Source organism: Eptatretus burgeri, chromosome 2 (genome assembly GCF_056783735.1).
Source record: "Eptatretus burgeri isolate ZD-2024b chromosome 2, Ebu_testis_v1, whole genome shotgun sequence".
Lineage (NCBI taxonomy): Eukaryota > Metazoa > Chordata > Myxini > Myxiniformes > Myxinidae > Eptatretus > Eptatretus burgeri.
The window spans coordinates 2,278,382-2,296,852 of NC_140962.1; the positions used below are offsets into that span (position 1 = coordinate 2,278,382).

The 18,471-nt window shown below is 42.4% G+C and overlaps 1 protein-coding gene across 2 annotated transcripts in view; it reads left to right on the forward strand.

Annotated features, from left to right (window-relative positions):
* ZNHIT1 (zinc finger HIT-type containing 1) overlaps positions 1-18,471 on the forward strand; it is a 53,398-nt gene that overhangs the window by 19,664 nt on the left and 15,263 nt on the right. Inside the window, exons 1-3 of one of the 2 annotated variants that reach the window (XM_085860675.1) lie at positions 1,594-1,617; positions 7,424-7,594; positions 16,339-16,418. In XM_085860675.1, the coding sequence (XP_085716801.1) occupies positions 1,614-1,617; positions 7,424-7,594; positions 16,339-16,418 (255 nt within the window). In that variant the 5' untranslated portion in view covers positions 1,594-1,613. Of the gene's footprint in view, positions 1-1,593; positions 1,618-7,423; positions 7,595-16,338; positions 16,419-18,471 lie in introns of those variants that run through there. The other variant, XM_085860667.1, reaches the window with a different exon arrangement.

Sequence of the window (18,471 nt, forward strand, 5' to 3'; positions counted from 1 at the left end):
CACTTTGTGCACGGGGGCATTGTCATGCTGAAACAGGAAAGGGTCTTCCCCAAACTGTTGCCATAAAGTTGGAAGCACAGAATCGTCTAGAATATCATTGTATGCTGTCTCGTTAAGATTTCCCTTCATTGGAACTAAGGGGCCTTACTCGAACCATGACACACAGCCCGAGACCATTTTTCCTTCTCCACCAAACCTTGCAGTTGGCACTCCTGGCATCCACCAAACCCAGATTCATCCATCGGACTGCCAGATAGTGGAGCGTGATTCATCACTCTAGAGAACGTGTTTCCATTGCTCCAGAGTCCATTGGTGGTGAGCTTTACACCACTCCAGACCACACTTGGTATTGCACATGGTGATCTTCGGCTTGTGTGCGGCTCCTCAGACATGGAAACCCATTTTTTGAGGCTCTTGATGAACAGTGCTTGTGCTGACGTTGCTTTCAGAGGCAGTTTGAAATTTGGTAGTGAGTGTTTCAACCGACGACAAACGATTTTTCCGTGCCACATGCTTCAGCACTCGACGGTCCCATTCTGTGAGCTTGTGTCTCCAACCACTTCATGACTCAGCTGTTGTTGCTCCTAGACATTTCCACTTCACATTAACAGCACTTACAGTTGATCGGGGCAGCCCTAGCAGGGCAGAAATTTGATGAACTGACTTGTTGGAAAGGTGTCATACTGTGACGGTGCCACCTTGAAAGTCACTGAACTCTTCAGTTCTTCCCATTCTACTGCAAATGTTTGTCTATGGAGATTGCATGGCTGTGTGCTTGATTTTATACACCTGTCAGCAATGGGTGTGGCTGAATTAGCCTAATCTACTCATCAGAAGGGGTGTCCGCATACTTTTGGCCATGTCGTGTATGTATAAAAACGAAAAACACAGTCGGTCTGTCCATGAAGCTGTGTGATTTCATGTCTATTAATTACATCCTGTTTGAACATCAATTGCATCCTGAATTTTGTGACTTCACACATGTGCGTCTAATATTTATCTGCTATTGGAATGTACTTTTCAACCCTTGAGACTACTGAGACCCCTTCGACCTTTGAATACCCTTTAGACCTCAATGACCCAAAATACCCCATTGACCCAAAAGTCTCCGAAGACCCAAATGACACAAAATACCTTTAAGACCCAATATATCCTGGAGACCCAAAAGACCAAAAATACCCTGAAGACCCAAAAGAACCTGAAAACCCAAAAGTCACAATGGAAGATCTGTAATTATATTCTATGTGCTTAGGGCCCAATCAATCACGTCACACGAGATTGACACAGAGGCTGACAAGACGGAAATACCCTGGCTGTGCCCGGCGGGTCACAGCAGGAACTGATTCTGGGTGGCACTGCAGCAGACACTGCCAGCACTGCCGGCAGCCCGTGTGTCCGAGCACGATGCAGACATCGAGGAGAGGGGTGTGGCTGGCTGGTTGGAGGCGTGGTGTTACACAGCAGCTCTGTCGGTTTTGCACCCTCCTGCAGCGATTGTCCTGGTATCTGCTCCCCAGTTATTCACGACATGCCTCTTTATAGCCTCGGCCCCACTGGCAGCCTGACACACTTCGCCCTCCCTATCTGGCCGCTATTGGTCCTTGCTCCACTTGATGGGTGAGGATTTTTACACACAGACATGATTGTGGGTTTGCCGTCTCTATCTAAACATAAAAGCAACACACATCTCGTATTACATTTATTGAATGTTGATTAATTTTTGCTCTCATCTCAGCCCAGCTATATAATGGATGATTTTTGTGTTTCACAGGCAGGGCAATTCATCATTGTGTGTGCTATCCCTTAGAGGGAACTTAAACTGGGCATTTGTCAGCATTACTTGGTTGGTGTTAATGATCCCACAGTGTTATTTGTGAAGTGTCGGTGAGCTATCACCAGCATCCTGAACAAACGACAAATTCCTGCCCTAACCTGCAGGGGATATTGCATCATTGTTACTGCTCTACACCCATGAAATGATGCATATGGAGGTAAACCAGTGGGTCCAATCACCCCCTTGTTTTACCGAAAGTAGTGAATGGTTTTCCTGTTCAGCGTATGTGGTCTATATCCTTTCATTGTTTGGCATCTCCATGGTTTGAATTTTAGATAGCCCTGGAGTTTGCGATGTTTATTATGTGCTTGTTGTACAAGACTGCAAGTGCATCCGGCAAATAAATTTTTTCATGAACCTCCTGGTGGCAGTTTGCAGTGACACGAGTGCATTGCTTTTTTGTTGCGAGTTCAGATAACCAGGAGGGTCGAGCGGATACCTGTTCTCTTAATCTCCCAAATGTGTTAATTTCAGGCTGAATTTCATAACTGAAACAAAGGTGAACACCTTGATTTAAAGCAAAGAATTTATTGTGGACATGCAACAGTGAAAATTTTGAAAACCAACACAGGATAATAAGGAAAAATAATAATTCACTGTCATGCTGTATGGGAAACTGAAGGATGAATAAAATGAAACAGCAAAATTAAATAACAAAATGGATAGGAGGATTCTGAGTACATCTGATAGGAAGATTCTGAGTACATGCAGAAGCAGGGTGAGAGAGACAGAGAAACACAGAGAGACACACAGGGAGACACACAGAGAGACATACAGAGAGACACACAGAGGGAGAAAACATCCACCACACACAAAGCTCTGCAGTGACGATAGGATATGTAAGTACAGGCATTGGCAAGAGAGAAGTGTTAAATTAAAGTACAGGACCTGCTGTGTACTGCCATTTTGAAGCCAACACACTGCCACCTGAACCTCCCCTCTATTCTTTCTGGAATCATCACTGAATCTCTCAGGTCTGCCTCGACTGCATCATTGTGACTTTACTCTGACACCTCGATGAATCCCTGCTGATATGTCCAAAGTATCTAATTAATTAATTAATCTTTCTCTCCCCATGTTCCATCCATACTCCCCATTAAAATCACCTCACTAATCAGTTAACTGCCCCGAGTAGCAGTCAGTTTGAACCAGCATTGTTGAGCTTAATACAAATATTTTCCCCTGGCTAATGTTGCATGTGGTGGGGATAAGCCTGTCTTGGAAACATTGATAATGAACTGACAAAATACAATACCATCTGCTGAGCCTATAAATCTCACCCTGCATGGCCCAGTAACGTAATATTTACATCGTTAATAGTTATATTAAAAATTGTGACGTAACTGTTAGACATAACAAGAACAATTTTCATTAGTAAATAGTTAGCATCTGAGTTGAATGCTCTAAACTGGTTTGCATCTGACATTCAGCTACATTGGTATGCAGCATTCATTATTGACTGTGTGTTTAGCACTCGACCCCGCCATTTACCGTAGTCACTAACCTTTTGTTAGCTGGTTTCCCCTGTTGTTTGATGTTCTGATGTGCAGTAATTTGTTCTGTTTTTTTTTTTGGCAACATCATCGTTTTGTGTGTTGTGGGGCTTTCCCTGAAACTGTTCCTTCAGGGTTTTGTTGCTCCACTATTGTTACTGTCATGTGCGCAGTCCCGATGTTACCAAAACCAGTCGATGCAATTATTTCCTGTTGTTTTTGAACCTGTACCTTTAAAATTTCTGCTGCTGATTGAGCATTAACTTGTACTTGCAACATAGCTGTTTTGCCCCCTTTGCTGGTATGCTTGTCTTGCAATAAGCTGTAGTCTGCTTGTGCTCTGTACAAAAACACCGCGAGGTGAATTTAACCTCTACTTTCTCATTCATTTCATATTTGAGTGTTTTCTGTATATGTGTATATATCTATATCTATATCTACATATGTATATATATATATATATATATATATATATATATATATATATATATATATATATATATATATATATATATATATATATATATATACTTTTTTTTTTAACTGCATTTTGGACTGAAAACCATACATTCCAGACAACTTTTAATGCTATACGAATTCATAAAATGTGGAAACTGATTGGGAAAGTCAATATTTAAGGATGTTTATTTCAGGAAAGTGAGAATTTTAAAACTCTGGTGTGATGCTACATTACCTCCAAAGTGTGACATGATCTCTGGCTCATGACATTGATGCTTTTCCAAAGCATTTTCATTTCGTGTGGAAAACAAGTTTGAAGGAAACTTGGTCACTCCAAAAGATATACTGCTAATTGTCATGTAAGAAGTGTCCCTAACTTCCAGAGATAAAGGTGACTCTGCTGTCAGCAAGAAAGTTCATTCTCTCCAAGTGGAAGAACTGCAACTTTGAAAAAAGATGATAGCTACTTTAACTTTTTGCCAGTGGAGAAAGAATCTGGAAAGCTCATGTTCATAAAAAAAAGATGATTTGTGCACACTTGAATGAAATTATTTATTCCAACCCAAATATAACAGGTTTTGAACAAATCAAAGTGAATCTCTGGTTGCTGTGTTGGAAACAAATTTGAATGGATACAGTTGCAAATTCATTTTGTTGGCCAAGTAGGAAGTGCTGCATCAAGCAGCTCAGATGTTAAAAAAAAACTTCTTAAACTTTATTTTGTAAAATTCAGATAAATTATACCAATTCATCATAATTGTTCTTTGGCTTGATTGGAATCATCTTGGTTGTCTGAGCGAGACAATAGAATGCAAATAAGAAAAAGAGCAATCAGAGATTGCAGACCCTTGCCAGGACTTGTTTTGTGTGGTGTATTTTGTGTGGCGTTTATGTACTGGTGTGTTATATAATTAATAAGAGACATAATTACAACAGCCACTTTATAAATGCTATCAGTGATGACCGGTTCAGCCATTTCAGAGAAGATTTTTGAAGGTTTAAAAAAACAAAACAATATGGCTGCCGAATTACGTGCCCGATGACGTCATCAAAATAATTTTTGTAAACCATTTTATCCCTAGATGACCCTCAAAATTTTTCATACTGATCAACTGTAGCATTCTACATGTGCAATTATGATTTCATACCAAAGGCACCTATGATGTCATAAAAAATCTCACTCATTCCCTATGAGGAGTACTTTGCCTTGTGACACATTTCAATTTTTTCCTTGTTGCTGTTTCAGAGATACAGAGGTCCAATTTTTTTTTCTGTTTAGGGTTAGGGTGAGGGTTAATCGCTGAAAATTTCAGAATGAGCGGTTTGGGCTGGAGGCGAGCAGACAGACAAACAAAGAAACAAATGGAGGCGATCAACATACTTGTCAAAAAAAATCCCCCCCCCCCCAAGTTACAAACTGACCCCAATACAATACCCTCTCCTTTGGCGAGGGTAAATATTCAACCTCCAATGTTCATTGATTTGATTTGATGTACCATACTTTTTATAGAGGATTGGTGCTACCGAAGCAGCTTCTTAGCAGTGGTTTGGTGGTTTGCCATTGCCTTCTCAGCATTGTTTTTCTGTGCTCTTATTTTAAATGCTGAGTGTCAAGGAAAGAAGCATACCATTTTTGTCTTTGGTATCTTATGACTAAGCCAGGGTTTGAACCTCAAAGACTCAGAGCAGACGCTCAAACCATGACAACACCAAGTCTGATTTTATGTTCATTATATTACTTTTTCAAATAAGTTATTTAACTATAAACTACCATTTTTTATCTTTATTTTATTCTATTACTATGTATACAAGATCTCAGCTCATGGAAGAATAAATTGACAGGGGCCACACTTGGACAGAGCAAGCAAGAAAATGAACGAAAAGGAAAAGAGAGGACAGAGGGGAGAAAACAGAGTAACCTGCAAGTAAAAGGATTGACTGAGATGGGGTTGATTGGGTTGGGGGGGGGGGAAGGGGAGGAAGAATACATCACAGGTAGGGACAGGGAGTGGCATGAGATGGTGGTGCAATACTTGCTTAAAGTCCTGGAGGGAGGGAAGAGTCTCTTGAAGGTGATTCCAAAAAGAGGAGAGGAAGGCGATACATCTGAATTTTGTGAGTTTAACCAGCAGAGAGTTCCTAGGAGAACATGTCCTTCCTGGAGGAGCTGGTGACAGTTTGAGGGCTGAATGAGCAGAGGGGCCAGACCAGAGGAGAGGTGTTTAAAAAAAAAAAGAGGTCATCGACCTGTCTGCAATTTAAGACCCGTTAGGTCTCATTGTGGGGGATGTCAATAATGTTGAGAGTTTTATATTCCACACAATCTATGAGTGGTGGTTATGTTGCTGGGGCACCAGCCCATAAGGATGACCAGTATTCCATTAATCTACAGACAAAGGCCTTTTATAGGCTTGAGTAGTTCTGATTTGTCAAGGAATAATTTAGAATGATGGAGGATACCCAGTCTGCGGCTGGTTTGGAGGTCAGCTTTGCTATATGCTCGGCACAAATGAGACGATGGCTGATGGTGAGGCCTACATGTTCAAGAGAAGAAAAGAGGGAGGTATAATAGAGCTAAGGTATGAGAAAATAAATGTTTCAGACCAGAGGCTCATGATCGCGTGGCCGAGCCAATGCTTAGGTAAAGACAAACTTAAAATCTATACAACAGGACCAAGTATCCAGGGATAATAAGAAACGTGAATTGATTTACAACATGATTCATGACACAGGGGACAAACAACAACAGTAAGGCAGGACAGATCAAATCTGATATTCCTAGCTTTTGAAGAAGTTTTCACAATACAAAGCTTAGAAATTGTAATCTACTTGCAAAGAAGCTGGAATAACCAGTTTGGCTCTTCATTGAAAATTCTCATGTCTGTTCATCCTGTGACTGTTATTGAGAGCAATGTGTAAAACTGTCCATCTTTCTCTCAATTTGTGTGATCATGCCACCCGATGACTGCACTAAAGTTCACCAGCTATCCTAGTTTGGATTACTGACTACCAATGATTGTCAGTCCAGAAATAAAATTCCTGTACTCGGTAATGGTGAACACTCTCAATTAACGGAGATGACTGAAGACATCATACAAAACCCCTTCTATTAGATTTGTTTTCATGAGAGAATGCTGTATTTTATGAATGAACATTTTTGCAATGACATACTGTATTTGATTTCGAAGGATATATGGGTAAAAAAGTCTGGATGTTATTGCTCAGGCCTGCGATCATCCCTCATTTCTGCCAAACTCTTGTTATTGTGTCTGGTTTATTTTTGGCTTCCTTACTCAAGGTTCGCTGCAGAAGACCTACAAATACCAATTCTGAACTTTCAACAGCAGAGCAAGTTACTTTTGATTTGTTGTTTGTGGCTGTTGTCATTGTAATTTGGAAGTTGTTTCTGCATCAGATGGTCATTCCTAAGTGGTTGATTGATTGTATGTTGGTGTTTTTTTGGTGACTATTAGTGAGTGAGTGTTTTTCACATGGTTATGAATCGGTGTGGTTGTTCCTTGCTCCTTGTTCATGGTTGTGGCTGTGCATTTGTTCATAGATTTGACTTGGTGCTTACATGCAGTAATGGTTGTGTACTTGTGGCAAAGGTAGAGATTGATGCTGAATCTTTCTGCAGTTCGTCTGCAGGAGGGGAGCCAGCGCAGAGTGTTGGACCCTTCTACCAGACAGCGAAGGTTAACACGACAGCTAGAAGCACTGGAAAAGGATAATTTCCAGGAAGACCCTAATTCAGGATTACCTCTGATGGCTGCACGACTTCCACAATTTGACAGTGCAGAGACACAAGGTATGACAATGACACGGATTGTTGCTGGATGATTAAATGGTGCAGAGTCACAGTTCAGCTAGTACCCGGAGGAGTGCCCCCACCTCCTCTCAGATATTTTGTGGAGAAAAAATGTGCAATAATGCCATTTAACGCATTGTAATCACAAAACTGAACTACAACGGGCACTCGGGAGAGTACATATCACTGCCAGGCTGAACAGTTTACATTTTGTATCCCACTGATAAACCAGATCTGTATCCGGACCTGATCCAAAATCGAATCGTCTTGTTCTTGCCACCTAACCAACTCATCCATCTCGTTTTGTCATAATCTGTCCACAACTTTCTGAAATATCGTGCTGTATATCATTTCTGCCCCTATTTCTCAATGTTTAAGAATTACTGAAAAAAAATTAAACAAGTACAGGTGCATTCAAAGTGCACTGCCCTCATGCCAAATAAATAAATAAATAAATCCTCGAGCACATGACATTGTAGGGGCGCCAATGCCGCCGTGCAGCACATGGAGATGGAATTGGGAGGGAGCAGTGTATTTCTGAGGTGAATATGTACATATGATAAATCAAAAAAAGTCTTTATAGCCAAATCACTTGGTCATGGTCATGTCCAAATATCAGCTTCCCAGCTCAAAAGGTACCTGAGATATTGCCGAGATGAGAAATAAAATAAATAAGTTATTAATAAATCGATAATAATTACGTAATTAATTAATGAATTGACAGTGACCAAATGATTTGGCAAAAATTTTTTTATTTATTTATTGATTAATCAATTAATTATTTTCTTTCTTTTTTGTCCGGGAGATATCTCAGCCATCCTTTTGAGCTAGGAAACTGACATTTGGACATGACAGTGACCAAGTGATTTGGCTATAAAGAGTATTTTTGATTAATCATTTGTACATATTTACCCCAGAAGTACATTTGTACACATAAACTCAGTATAATTTGTACACATTCACCTCAGAAGTACACCGCTCCCTTCTAAATTCGGTCTGCACTTGCTGCACGGTGCATTGCCAGGGCGCCTTGGGTGCCCCGACAATATCACGCGCTGGAGGTTTATTTATTTACTTATTTGGCATGGGGGTGGTGTACTTTGTACCGCTACTTGTTTTGACTCCGTTTTCTTTCTTGTTTGTTTGTTTGTCCGGGCGAAAACCGGGTGAAAACCTGCTTGAGTCAGCCATAAATCTGAAACTCTGAAGGCGATTCACATTTCAGCAGGACAATGATCAGAAGCACAAAGCTAAAGCCACACTGGAGTGGCTGAATAAGAAGAAAATAAATGTTCTTGAGTGGCTCAGTCAAAGTCCTGACTTGAACCCAATTGAACATTTATGGTGAGACTTGAAGATTGCAGTCCATCGACGATCCCCATCAAACTTGGCAGAACTAGAGCAATTTTCACATGAAGAATGGGTAAGGATTTCACTATCTCACTGTGCAAAGCTGGTAGAGACATTCCCATAAGTTCTCATAGCAGTCATTGCTGCAAAAGGTGCTTCCACCAAATGCTGACTGAAGGGGTTGAATACTTTTACAACCATTGAATTTTAATTTGTAAATGTTTTTACATGTATTCCTGACCTGTAACCTCCTTCAACTACAAGTGTTTAGTTTTATTTACTCAGTTATGAATAAAAAAGTTCAATTTGAAAAATTGTTTCTACATAATTAGTAGTTCATCTAAACGTGGCATTATTGGAAGGGAGTGAATATCTAGAATTGGTATCTAGACGTACTGTAGTGGGGATAGGTGGGTACTTTGATATTGTCATGATTAAGTAGGCTTTCTGGGCCAGATGGCCTCCTTCAACATTCACAATCCCTTAATTCATTGTTATAATAACGTATAACGATGTTACTGTTGATTATCAATATTGCTGACATTCTATTGCTTCGTAACATTGATGCATTAGGAATACCCAGAAGTAACATCCTTGTTCTCAGTCATTACTGTTGATTTAAAGATGTTACTATTGATTAGTAGTATAGTTGCCTTAGGCATAGCCGTTAGTGTGTGTTTATGTGTGTGCACGTGTGCTTGTGTGCGATTATACAAGTCCATGCTCTGCTGTTCCAAGAATGAAAATGATGATACAGCTATAGTTCATAGACCCAAGAGCCAAATTAAGACAGTTGTTTTCCAGTTTTATATGCAATAAACTTTTGGGAGGATTGAAACAATTTTTAACAAGAAATTGAAAAAGATAAAATAAAGTATGAGGGGCATTCAAAAGTTCGAGAAATGAGATGTAATGGTCATATGTACCAGAATTAATTTTGATTTTTTTTTTTAAGGTGTCCCAAGATTATAATATATTTTCCCCATTTGTTCTTCAAACTGTGTATGCCTGAAAAAGAGTTTCCAGCTTCCCGTTTTAACCACTTCTCAGCTGTTGCAGTTATTTCCTCATCATCAGTGAATTGGTAGCCACACAGGTAGGTTTTTAATTGTCAAAATAGAGAGTAGTAACCAGGTGCCAAGTTATTGGTTATCCAGAGGTGGCAGAATGGGGGTTATGATCCAGCTGCTCAAAGTCCCGGTCAGGAATGGTGGTCGATGAAACACGGGCCTTGTGTGCAGGCACGTGTTCGTGAAAGAGGAACATATGTTTGATCAACATTTCTTGGCATTTGTCCTTGATGTCTTCCTGCAATTTTTCACCCATGCTGGCATATATTATTCCTATTTAATTGTGGTTTAGTTCGGAAAATAGTCAATCATGAGGATATATTTAGCATGCAGAAAATTAATTCCCTGAACTTGCTAGCTGAGGGGTGGTTGCCAATTTTTTGTGATGGTGGAATTCTTTGTGCTTCCCTTGCATGGATTTCAATTTCCTTTCAGGTTCCCAGCGGTGAAACCATATTTTAGCTAATAGTGACGTATTCAACAACCCGATTCATTTCTCAAGTCCCGTGAATGTCTCCCTTCAACGCCCATCTAAGGGGCAGGATTATTACCTTGTGCACATAGAGCAAAGTGGGGTGAAGCAATTGGTTCACTCTGTCTGTCTCTCACAGACGTCAGTCGATGATCAAGAAACGACTTGATCTCAATTGAATTTTATATTTTGAACACTGAAGAACACAAATTGGAACACGAGCCTGAAGTTTACCAGCACTTTGTCTCTGAATTTGGTAAATTGTATGAAGTCTCATGCTGAGCATGCACACACTCACGGTATAGCAATTGCTTCAGTCTGTCTGATATTAAATTTTGATTGACTGCCAGACTGACTATCATTCCAAAAACGAAACTTAATGTTTTTGTGGACATCGTAAAGGGCACAACAACAGACAGCAAGAACTAATTTTTTTTATTTTTTGTATACTGTATCAAAGCTCGTATGAGAGCGAACACACAACCCACAGCAAGGGGGACATGAGACAAGAGGGGTGGGAGAGGGAAGGACAAAACAGTGGAGAACAGAGACATTAGGAGATCTGTGGAAGAGAGAGGGATGAGGTGGGGAACACGGGGTATTACAAGATGGACATTATAGGGACTTTCAGGAAGGAAAGCAGGGAATTTGAAGGAGGTGGGTTTGGGGTGCATTAACGAGGGTACAAAAGATTGTGGTTTTGGATCGGGGAAGATAGGTGGTGGTGAACAGCTGTTTTGAAGGCCTGGAGGGAAGAATGGGATTGAATAGAGTGTGAGAGTTTATTCCAAAGGTGGGAAAAAAGAGGAATGAAAGAGTGAAGGTAAGCAGTGATTTGTGATTTTGGTCGTTTTACCAGAAGGGGGTTGTTGGCAGACCTTGAGTGCCCTGAGGAAATATAGTGGGGACATATTGCAGACACAGCAGGGGGGGGGGGTGAGACCGGAGAGGAGACGGCAGAAGACAGAACTACCACCAACCTGCCTGCGGTGAGAGAGTGAGAAGCACAAAGACTCAGCCTCACCGCGGGAGATGCCAATGATCCTAAATGCCTTGGTTTCCACAGCGTGAAGCCGAGAAAGGTGAGAGGCAGGAGCACCAGCTCAGACGGGAGAGCAGTACTCCCTAAGGCTGTGGACGGAAGCTTTGTACGTGGTCAAGGGCTCAGGTTGGCCAAGGAAGGACTTTGCACGATGGAGGATTCCCAGTTGGCGACTGGCTTTGGCGGCCAGGTTGGAAATGTGGCTTTCCCAGGAAAGATCATGGCAGATAGTGAGACCCAGAAGCTTGAATGAAAGGACTTCTTCCAGAGGATTGTTGAGGAAGTAGATGGGGGAGGGGGGGCGGGGGGGGAGTGTTCTAAATGGTCCTTTCGGAGAGACATAGTGAGAGAGTGAGATTTGTCAGGATTGAAAGACATGTTCCACATGTTGGACCAGTTTTTGATTTTATCCAGATCTGCAGAGAGTGAAGAAGCTCCTGCTTGCCAATGTGAGGGATGACAGATGGTAGGGAAGAGGGTGGAGTCATCAGCAAAGTGATAAAGAGGATATTCCAGAGAGTTGGAGAGATCATTGATGAAAACCAGAAAAAGAACAGGGCCCAGAACGCTGCCTTGAGGAACTCCAGCCTGGACAGGAAGAGGGGATGAAAGAACTCCATTTAGGGCCACGCGTTGGCTGCGACAGGAGAGGAAGTCTGCAAGCCATGAGTGGACATGGCCTTGGATACCATAGGAAGAGTTTGGTGAGCAGGGCAGGGTGACAGACCATATCGAAAGCACGCGATATGTCTAGGGATATGGCTCTGATTTCATGTCCGGCATTGAGGACCTCCATCCATTGTTGGGATAGCAGAAGCAGCATATCCAGGGTAGAGTGACCTGCTCTGAAATCAAATTGATGATCGGAAATCAGGCCATTGGAGAAGAGGAAGGATTTAATGTCTGAAGCGATGATGGATTCCATAACCTTGCTGATGATTGGGAGATATCTGATTGGTCTGTTGTTGCAGGGAGCTGTTTTTGCACCTTTTTTATGCAGGGCAGTAATGTTTGCTGATTTCCAACCAGATGGCAGATGACCTTGAGCAAATGAAAGGGTCAACAGAACAGAGAGAATGTGAGCAAGAGCAGAAGAGCAGGTTTTTAGGACATGTGGGCTGATGCCATCTGGACCAGTTGCAGAATCTCAGTTGAGGTTTGATAGCAAACTCTCCACCTTGTCAGAAGAAAGGATGCAAAGCCCAGGGACAGTTGGGTGTGACTGGATAAGGTGGGTACAGAAAGTGATGGGTTTCAGACACAAGATTTCGATGCAAACACCGAGTTTAGGCATTCAGCTTTTTCACGAGCAGTATCAGCAGTGCAGCCATTTGAGGTAAGGGAGGGGATGGAGGGGGAACAACCTCCAGAAACAGATTTGATTAGATGCCACTAGGATTTGGGGGAGGGAGAGTGGCTTGAGAGTTCAGACTTGAGATTAGAAAGATGTTGTTTTCTGGCTCTCCTGAGGGTAGATACACACTTGTTCCGAGCTTTATGGAAGGAACTGAGATTACCCTCAGTTGGGTTTGCTTTGCATGAGGCAAAGGCAAGTTGTTTTGGGACAACTGCCTCACCACAAACTTCATTGAACCATGGGTGGGAGGAAGGGAGGACAACTGAAGATGAGAGGGGATAAATCTGTGCATGAGGGAGAGCAAGTTTCTTTGAAAGAATTCCCAGGATGAGTTGATGTTGGAGAAAGTAGCGATGGGAGACCAGTCTCGAAGTTTGATGGCTGCTTGGAGACCCTGCCAGTCAGCCTGAGTGAAATGCCAGACTCGACGGCGCTGAGGTGGTTCTCTGATAATAGCCAGAGAGATGTCCACTTTGACAAGGACGTGGTCAGAAGAACCGATTGGAGCGGAGGAAGAACAGCAGATATTTTCAGGGGAAATTTGTCAAAATCAGATCCAGAAGAGATGGAATGCCATTGGTTGAGATCCGGGTCGGGAAATTGACCGATTGAGTCAGTCCCAATGAGTCGTAGAAAGCTTTTGCTGAGGTGCCATGACAGGTGAGAGAGGTACCCACACCTAGCCAACTGGCATGATGACAATTGAAGTCACCACATATGAGGGAGAGTTTGGATGAGAGGATGGAAGTTGGTCCATGTTTTCAGATAGTGAAGTGTAGATGGAGTCGTCACTGTTTGGTGGATGGTACAGTACACATATAAACATGAGGTGGGAGTGGAGGGTAGCCGTAGCCAGATGTATTCCTGGGGGTGAGGGGGAGTCAGGGCAGTGCATAGAGAGTGAGGAATCGAGTCTTTGATGAAGAGAGCAACTCCTCCACCAGGACGAAGCTCAGGTCTGTCATACCGGAGGAGGGAGTAACCGGGGAGAGATACTAGGGAGTCAGAGACGTCATGAGTGAGGAAGGTTTCTGTTTGGCAGATTATGTCTGTTTTCTCAGTTGCAACCTGTATGGAAAGATCTGTAAGGTTTGAGCGAAGGCCCCAGATATTTGAGGTCCACACTGTTCGTAAGAGGGAGGGGAGGAAGCTTTGGGTGCAGGGGATCGGGAGGAAGGGGAGGGTAGGACAAGGGAGGAGGGGGGGAGGTAAGGAGAGTTGTTGAAAGAGTGTAGGGGATTGCTGAAGAGCTTGGGGAGGGGGCCGGATGAGGAGGAGAAAAGGCTCTGTGTGCTGGGGGAGAGGGAGGGGCAAGAGAGGGGACAGAAGGCAGTTGAGGATTTGTGGAGGTGGAGTGATGAGTTGGAGGAGATAGGGCAGGGGAAGGAGGCAGCTTTGTCGATGAGAGATGGGGTATCTTTGGGGGTGAGTGGTGGGATAAGGTGGAGTGAGGAGAGTTGAGGATGAAAGGTGAGGGGGGAGCTTTTGAGGAAGGTGAGAGGGAAGCTTGGAGGTGGAAGAGTGTGTTGGTTGCTTTGAGAGGGAGAGGTGAGAGGGGTGAGTTGGCACTAAAGTTGGAAAAAAAGAATGGTTGAAAGAAAGTGAACACGCAGAGCAAACTGAGGTTCCTTTAATTCTTTGTTCAGAAATGCGTCGAAAGACATTTCTTGAGGGATGCAATAAAGTGAAAACCATAGGGGCAATATCTCTGGGCACTCACCTGGTTGTGGCTAGATAAGGTGGCCAGTGAACCACTGGTAGGCATCAATGACCCACAAAATATGTAACGGAGAAGAAAGTAAATATCTTTGGATTTTTTCTTTTTAATGCCGTGAACAAACTTTGGTACATCATGGGTGATGAAAGTTGTGGTCAAGTTTCATCAAAATTGTGTGTGTGTGGTTTCAGACAAGAAAGTCAATACATAATTTGTGGGGCAAACCCCCCTGGAGAACCCCTCAGACGTTTTTTTCAAAATGCCGTGAACAATTTTTGGTGCATCACAGGTGATTAAGGTTGTGGTCAAGTTTCATCAAAATTATATGTGTAGTTTCTGAGAAGAAAGCAAATACCTATTTTGGGGGGGGCAACCCCCTGTAGACCCCCGAGGGCCCAATTTTTATTTTATTTTTATTTTGTTTTTTAATCCGATGAACAAACTTTGGTACATGCACGGTGATGAATGCTGTGGTGAAGTTTCATCAAAATCGTATGTGTAGTTGCAAGTATTTGTGGATGGACGGACGACGTGCCATCCCATAAGATCACTCCATAAGGTGCAAAAGAGGGTGCATCATCACTAAACCAACAATTCAATGTTTTTTTTTGTTGTTGTTTTTTTTTCGACAGCCTTTAAAAACTTTAATTTTATTTCAATTGAATGATATATTTGAAAACTGTAGAACACAAATCGCCTTGTTTGCACTTCCAAAAGCCTTTGGTTTAGTCGTACTTGGGAAAAATTTTACTCTGTCTCGACCATTCAAATGTGCCGTGTGCTCTGCGTGGGAGCAACAACCGACATTCAGAGAAAAATGATGCAACCACAGAGATAACTTCATCCAAAAACAATCTGTTTAAGTGCATCATTGTCTCAAAGGTCGTTCCAAAATCGATAGTTTCTCCAAGAAGAGGCGGCAGGAAGTTTAGCTCTGGTCTGTTCTGTTTAACCCATCAGCTTTGTATGGTTGCCATTGCACATGTTATTCAAAGGTCACAAACAAAGCCAATATAGATCATGCTCAGAAATGCAAAGCAAGAGTTAAAAAGACCCTTCACATCCTTTTGCTCAAGACTGAGTGGGGTAAGTTATTCTATGAACTCTCGTTATCTCCATATAATATTGCTTTGTAAGCTCTGTGCGCTTTTCCGATCCTCGTGATTCACTTCCACATTGGAACTAAAACAAAGAAAGCAACTCGGCTAGGTATCCAAGAGGGTCAGTCATGGGGCTTCATTAGTGGACACTACAGGAGTACAGGTGAATAAATATGTAGCCACGGATGCTACCAAGCCTTGCTACTCGGACACTGAGCCCGTTGATGACTGTGACTGTATTCACAGTTAATTTAATCGGATGTTTTCAATGTAGAAACAGTATTTCAATTTGGATGGTTGAGAGTGGGGCAAATACTGTATGTATAACAAGTTTTGTTCATCATTACCTCCACACCAAAGGTGGACGAAGGTTATGTTTTCACCCCTGTTTGTCTGTCTATTTCTCTGTGAGCAAAATATCTCAAAAAGTTATGGACGGATTCGGACGAAACTTGGTGGATAAGTTGGGGAGGTGACAAGGAAGAATTGATGCAATTTTGGTCGAGGAAAAAAAATCTACTGCTCAAGAATAACAACTAAACTGTTCCTAAAACTTTGAACACTCATCATAAGTGTATTTGTGTACACAAGAAAAACGAAACAAAAACAAGATTTCTTTGCATTGCCCTCATACAGGAAAAAGGAAAAAGAAGACGCGTGGGGACCATTTCAAGCTCCGCTTCCGAAAAACTTTCCAGTCATTGCTGGAAGAAGAGGTAATTGATTTTACACAGTTACTGTTCGTGAACTTATTTTTTGTACGAGGAAAAGTACCCGTCGCCATTGACGAGAAATGCTTAAGTTAACCTATCAATTTAAATTATTTCTTGGATTTTAAAATTGTCAATTGTGTTGCACTGTTGGTTTCACTCGGAAGCAAAGTTCTGAGATACTTATACCACCCAGCACAAAATTGTGGTGCAACATCGGGCAGCAGAGGTTCAATTTGTCTGAAAACAGGGCAACATATCCCTGCTTGTGAAATATAATTTGGCCTCAACATTATCCATGCCTGTTCTCCCATCATTTCAAAAGCAGTGCGGGAAGTGGCCGCCATAAACAAGACAGACGAATGCATGCACAGACACCATAGTTCACAATTATGTAAGAGATGACTTCCCTTCCAAGGAACTTCAACACAGAAAGAGATGATTTGGCCCTTGAAACTTGCACGATAGTTGCCAATCTATGACAGCTTTTTGCATACAGTCAAGGCTCGTGGAAGAGCTAGAACACTCAATGGATCAGAACACAACAGGACAAAAGGAACAGTAGAGAAGAGTGAGGGTGACACCAACACCAGAGTTGAAGGACAAAATAGAAGGAGACTTGGACAAACAATGGGTGTGGGGAGGGATGGGGTGGAGAGGATGGATGTAGAAGGAAACTTCTCCCACCCCTCCCCCCTCCCCCCTCTTCTCCCTACCCACTTCCTCCCTATACTCCTCTCTCTCTCTCTCTCTCTCTCTCTCTCTCTCTCTCTCTCTCTCTCTCTCTCTCTCTCTCTCTCTCTCTCTCTCTCTCTCTCTCTCTCTCTCTCTCTCTCTCTCTCTCTTTTCCTCTTCCCTCTCTGTCCCCTTCATTCTCCATTCCTCTCTCCCTCCCCTCTCTCCTCCTCCTATCTCCACCTTCCCTTCTCTCTTCCCCCACCTACCTTCCTCTCTCACCCCTTCTTCTCTCTCACCCCCTCCTGCTCTCCTCTCCTCCTCTCTCTCCCCCAATCGCCCCTCCCTCCCACTCCCTCTTCCTCCCCTCTCTCCCCCCCTACCCTTTCTCCCTCTCTATTAATCCATGCCCTATCCTTTTAAAATGCTGAGCATACTTGTTCACAGAGTGCCGTTGCCACCAATGCAGTTTCCTGAGCAAGAATTATACTGGGTGGTTTGCCATTGCCTTCCAGGCAGTAGTTTGGGCAGGAATTAGTAATTTGGCCACGGTGCCGGCCATAGCTCGCCCACTCTTCGTGAAAGACACCATCGGGATATTTGACATCCACCAACTAATGTCGGTAGACGGGACGCCCAGTTTTTAAAGTCCATTGGAGGGATGGCACACACATTCATGAATCACCCTTTCTGTGAAACACCGGGATAACAGTTTATAGCTGGGTGAGGATTCAAACCCAGGCTAGACAGCTTGGAGGTGAGTGTGCATAGCTCGAGGCCATCCTGTCAGCCAAGTTCGTATCTCAACGCACTGCTAATAAACAAACTGCAATTCCATGTTGTATTTCTACGTTTAAAATGTATCTGTTCGGTATAATGCATTTCTTCTGGTTGAATGTTGAGTTTTGCCTGTGTGCAGAACTTTTCAAAAGCAGCAGCTGGAAACGGGAGACAGCCGAACACACAAACACACCCACAGACATTACACTTCGCATTCTATAATAAATTTAATTATATTCAAGATTATAGAGTGAAAAATCTCAATGCCTGGTTAAAAAAAATTCCAAGCTTTGTAAAAATAAACCAATTATGCCTGATTAAAATCACTGTTAGTATGAAGATGTGGGGTTTGTGCAGGAAGCTACAGAGGGATGAGGAATATAATTACCTCCGCCACCGAAGGTGAAGGAGGTTATGTTTTCACCCCTTTCTGTCTGTCTGCGTTTGTTAATTGCAAAATCGAAGATTTTTCAAGTATATTGATTAGTCGATTTTGTTATTCTGTCTGTCTGTTTGTATGTTTGTCTGTCTGTCGCCTCCAGGTCACAATTTTAAACCGATCTTCATGAAACTTCATCACATGGTAGAGTTTGTCATAAAAAAA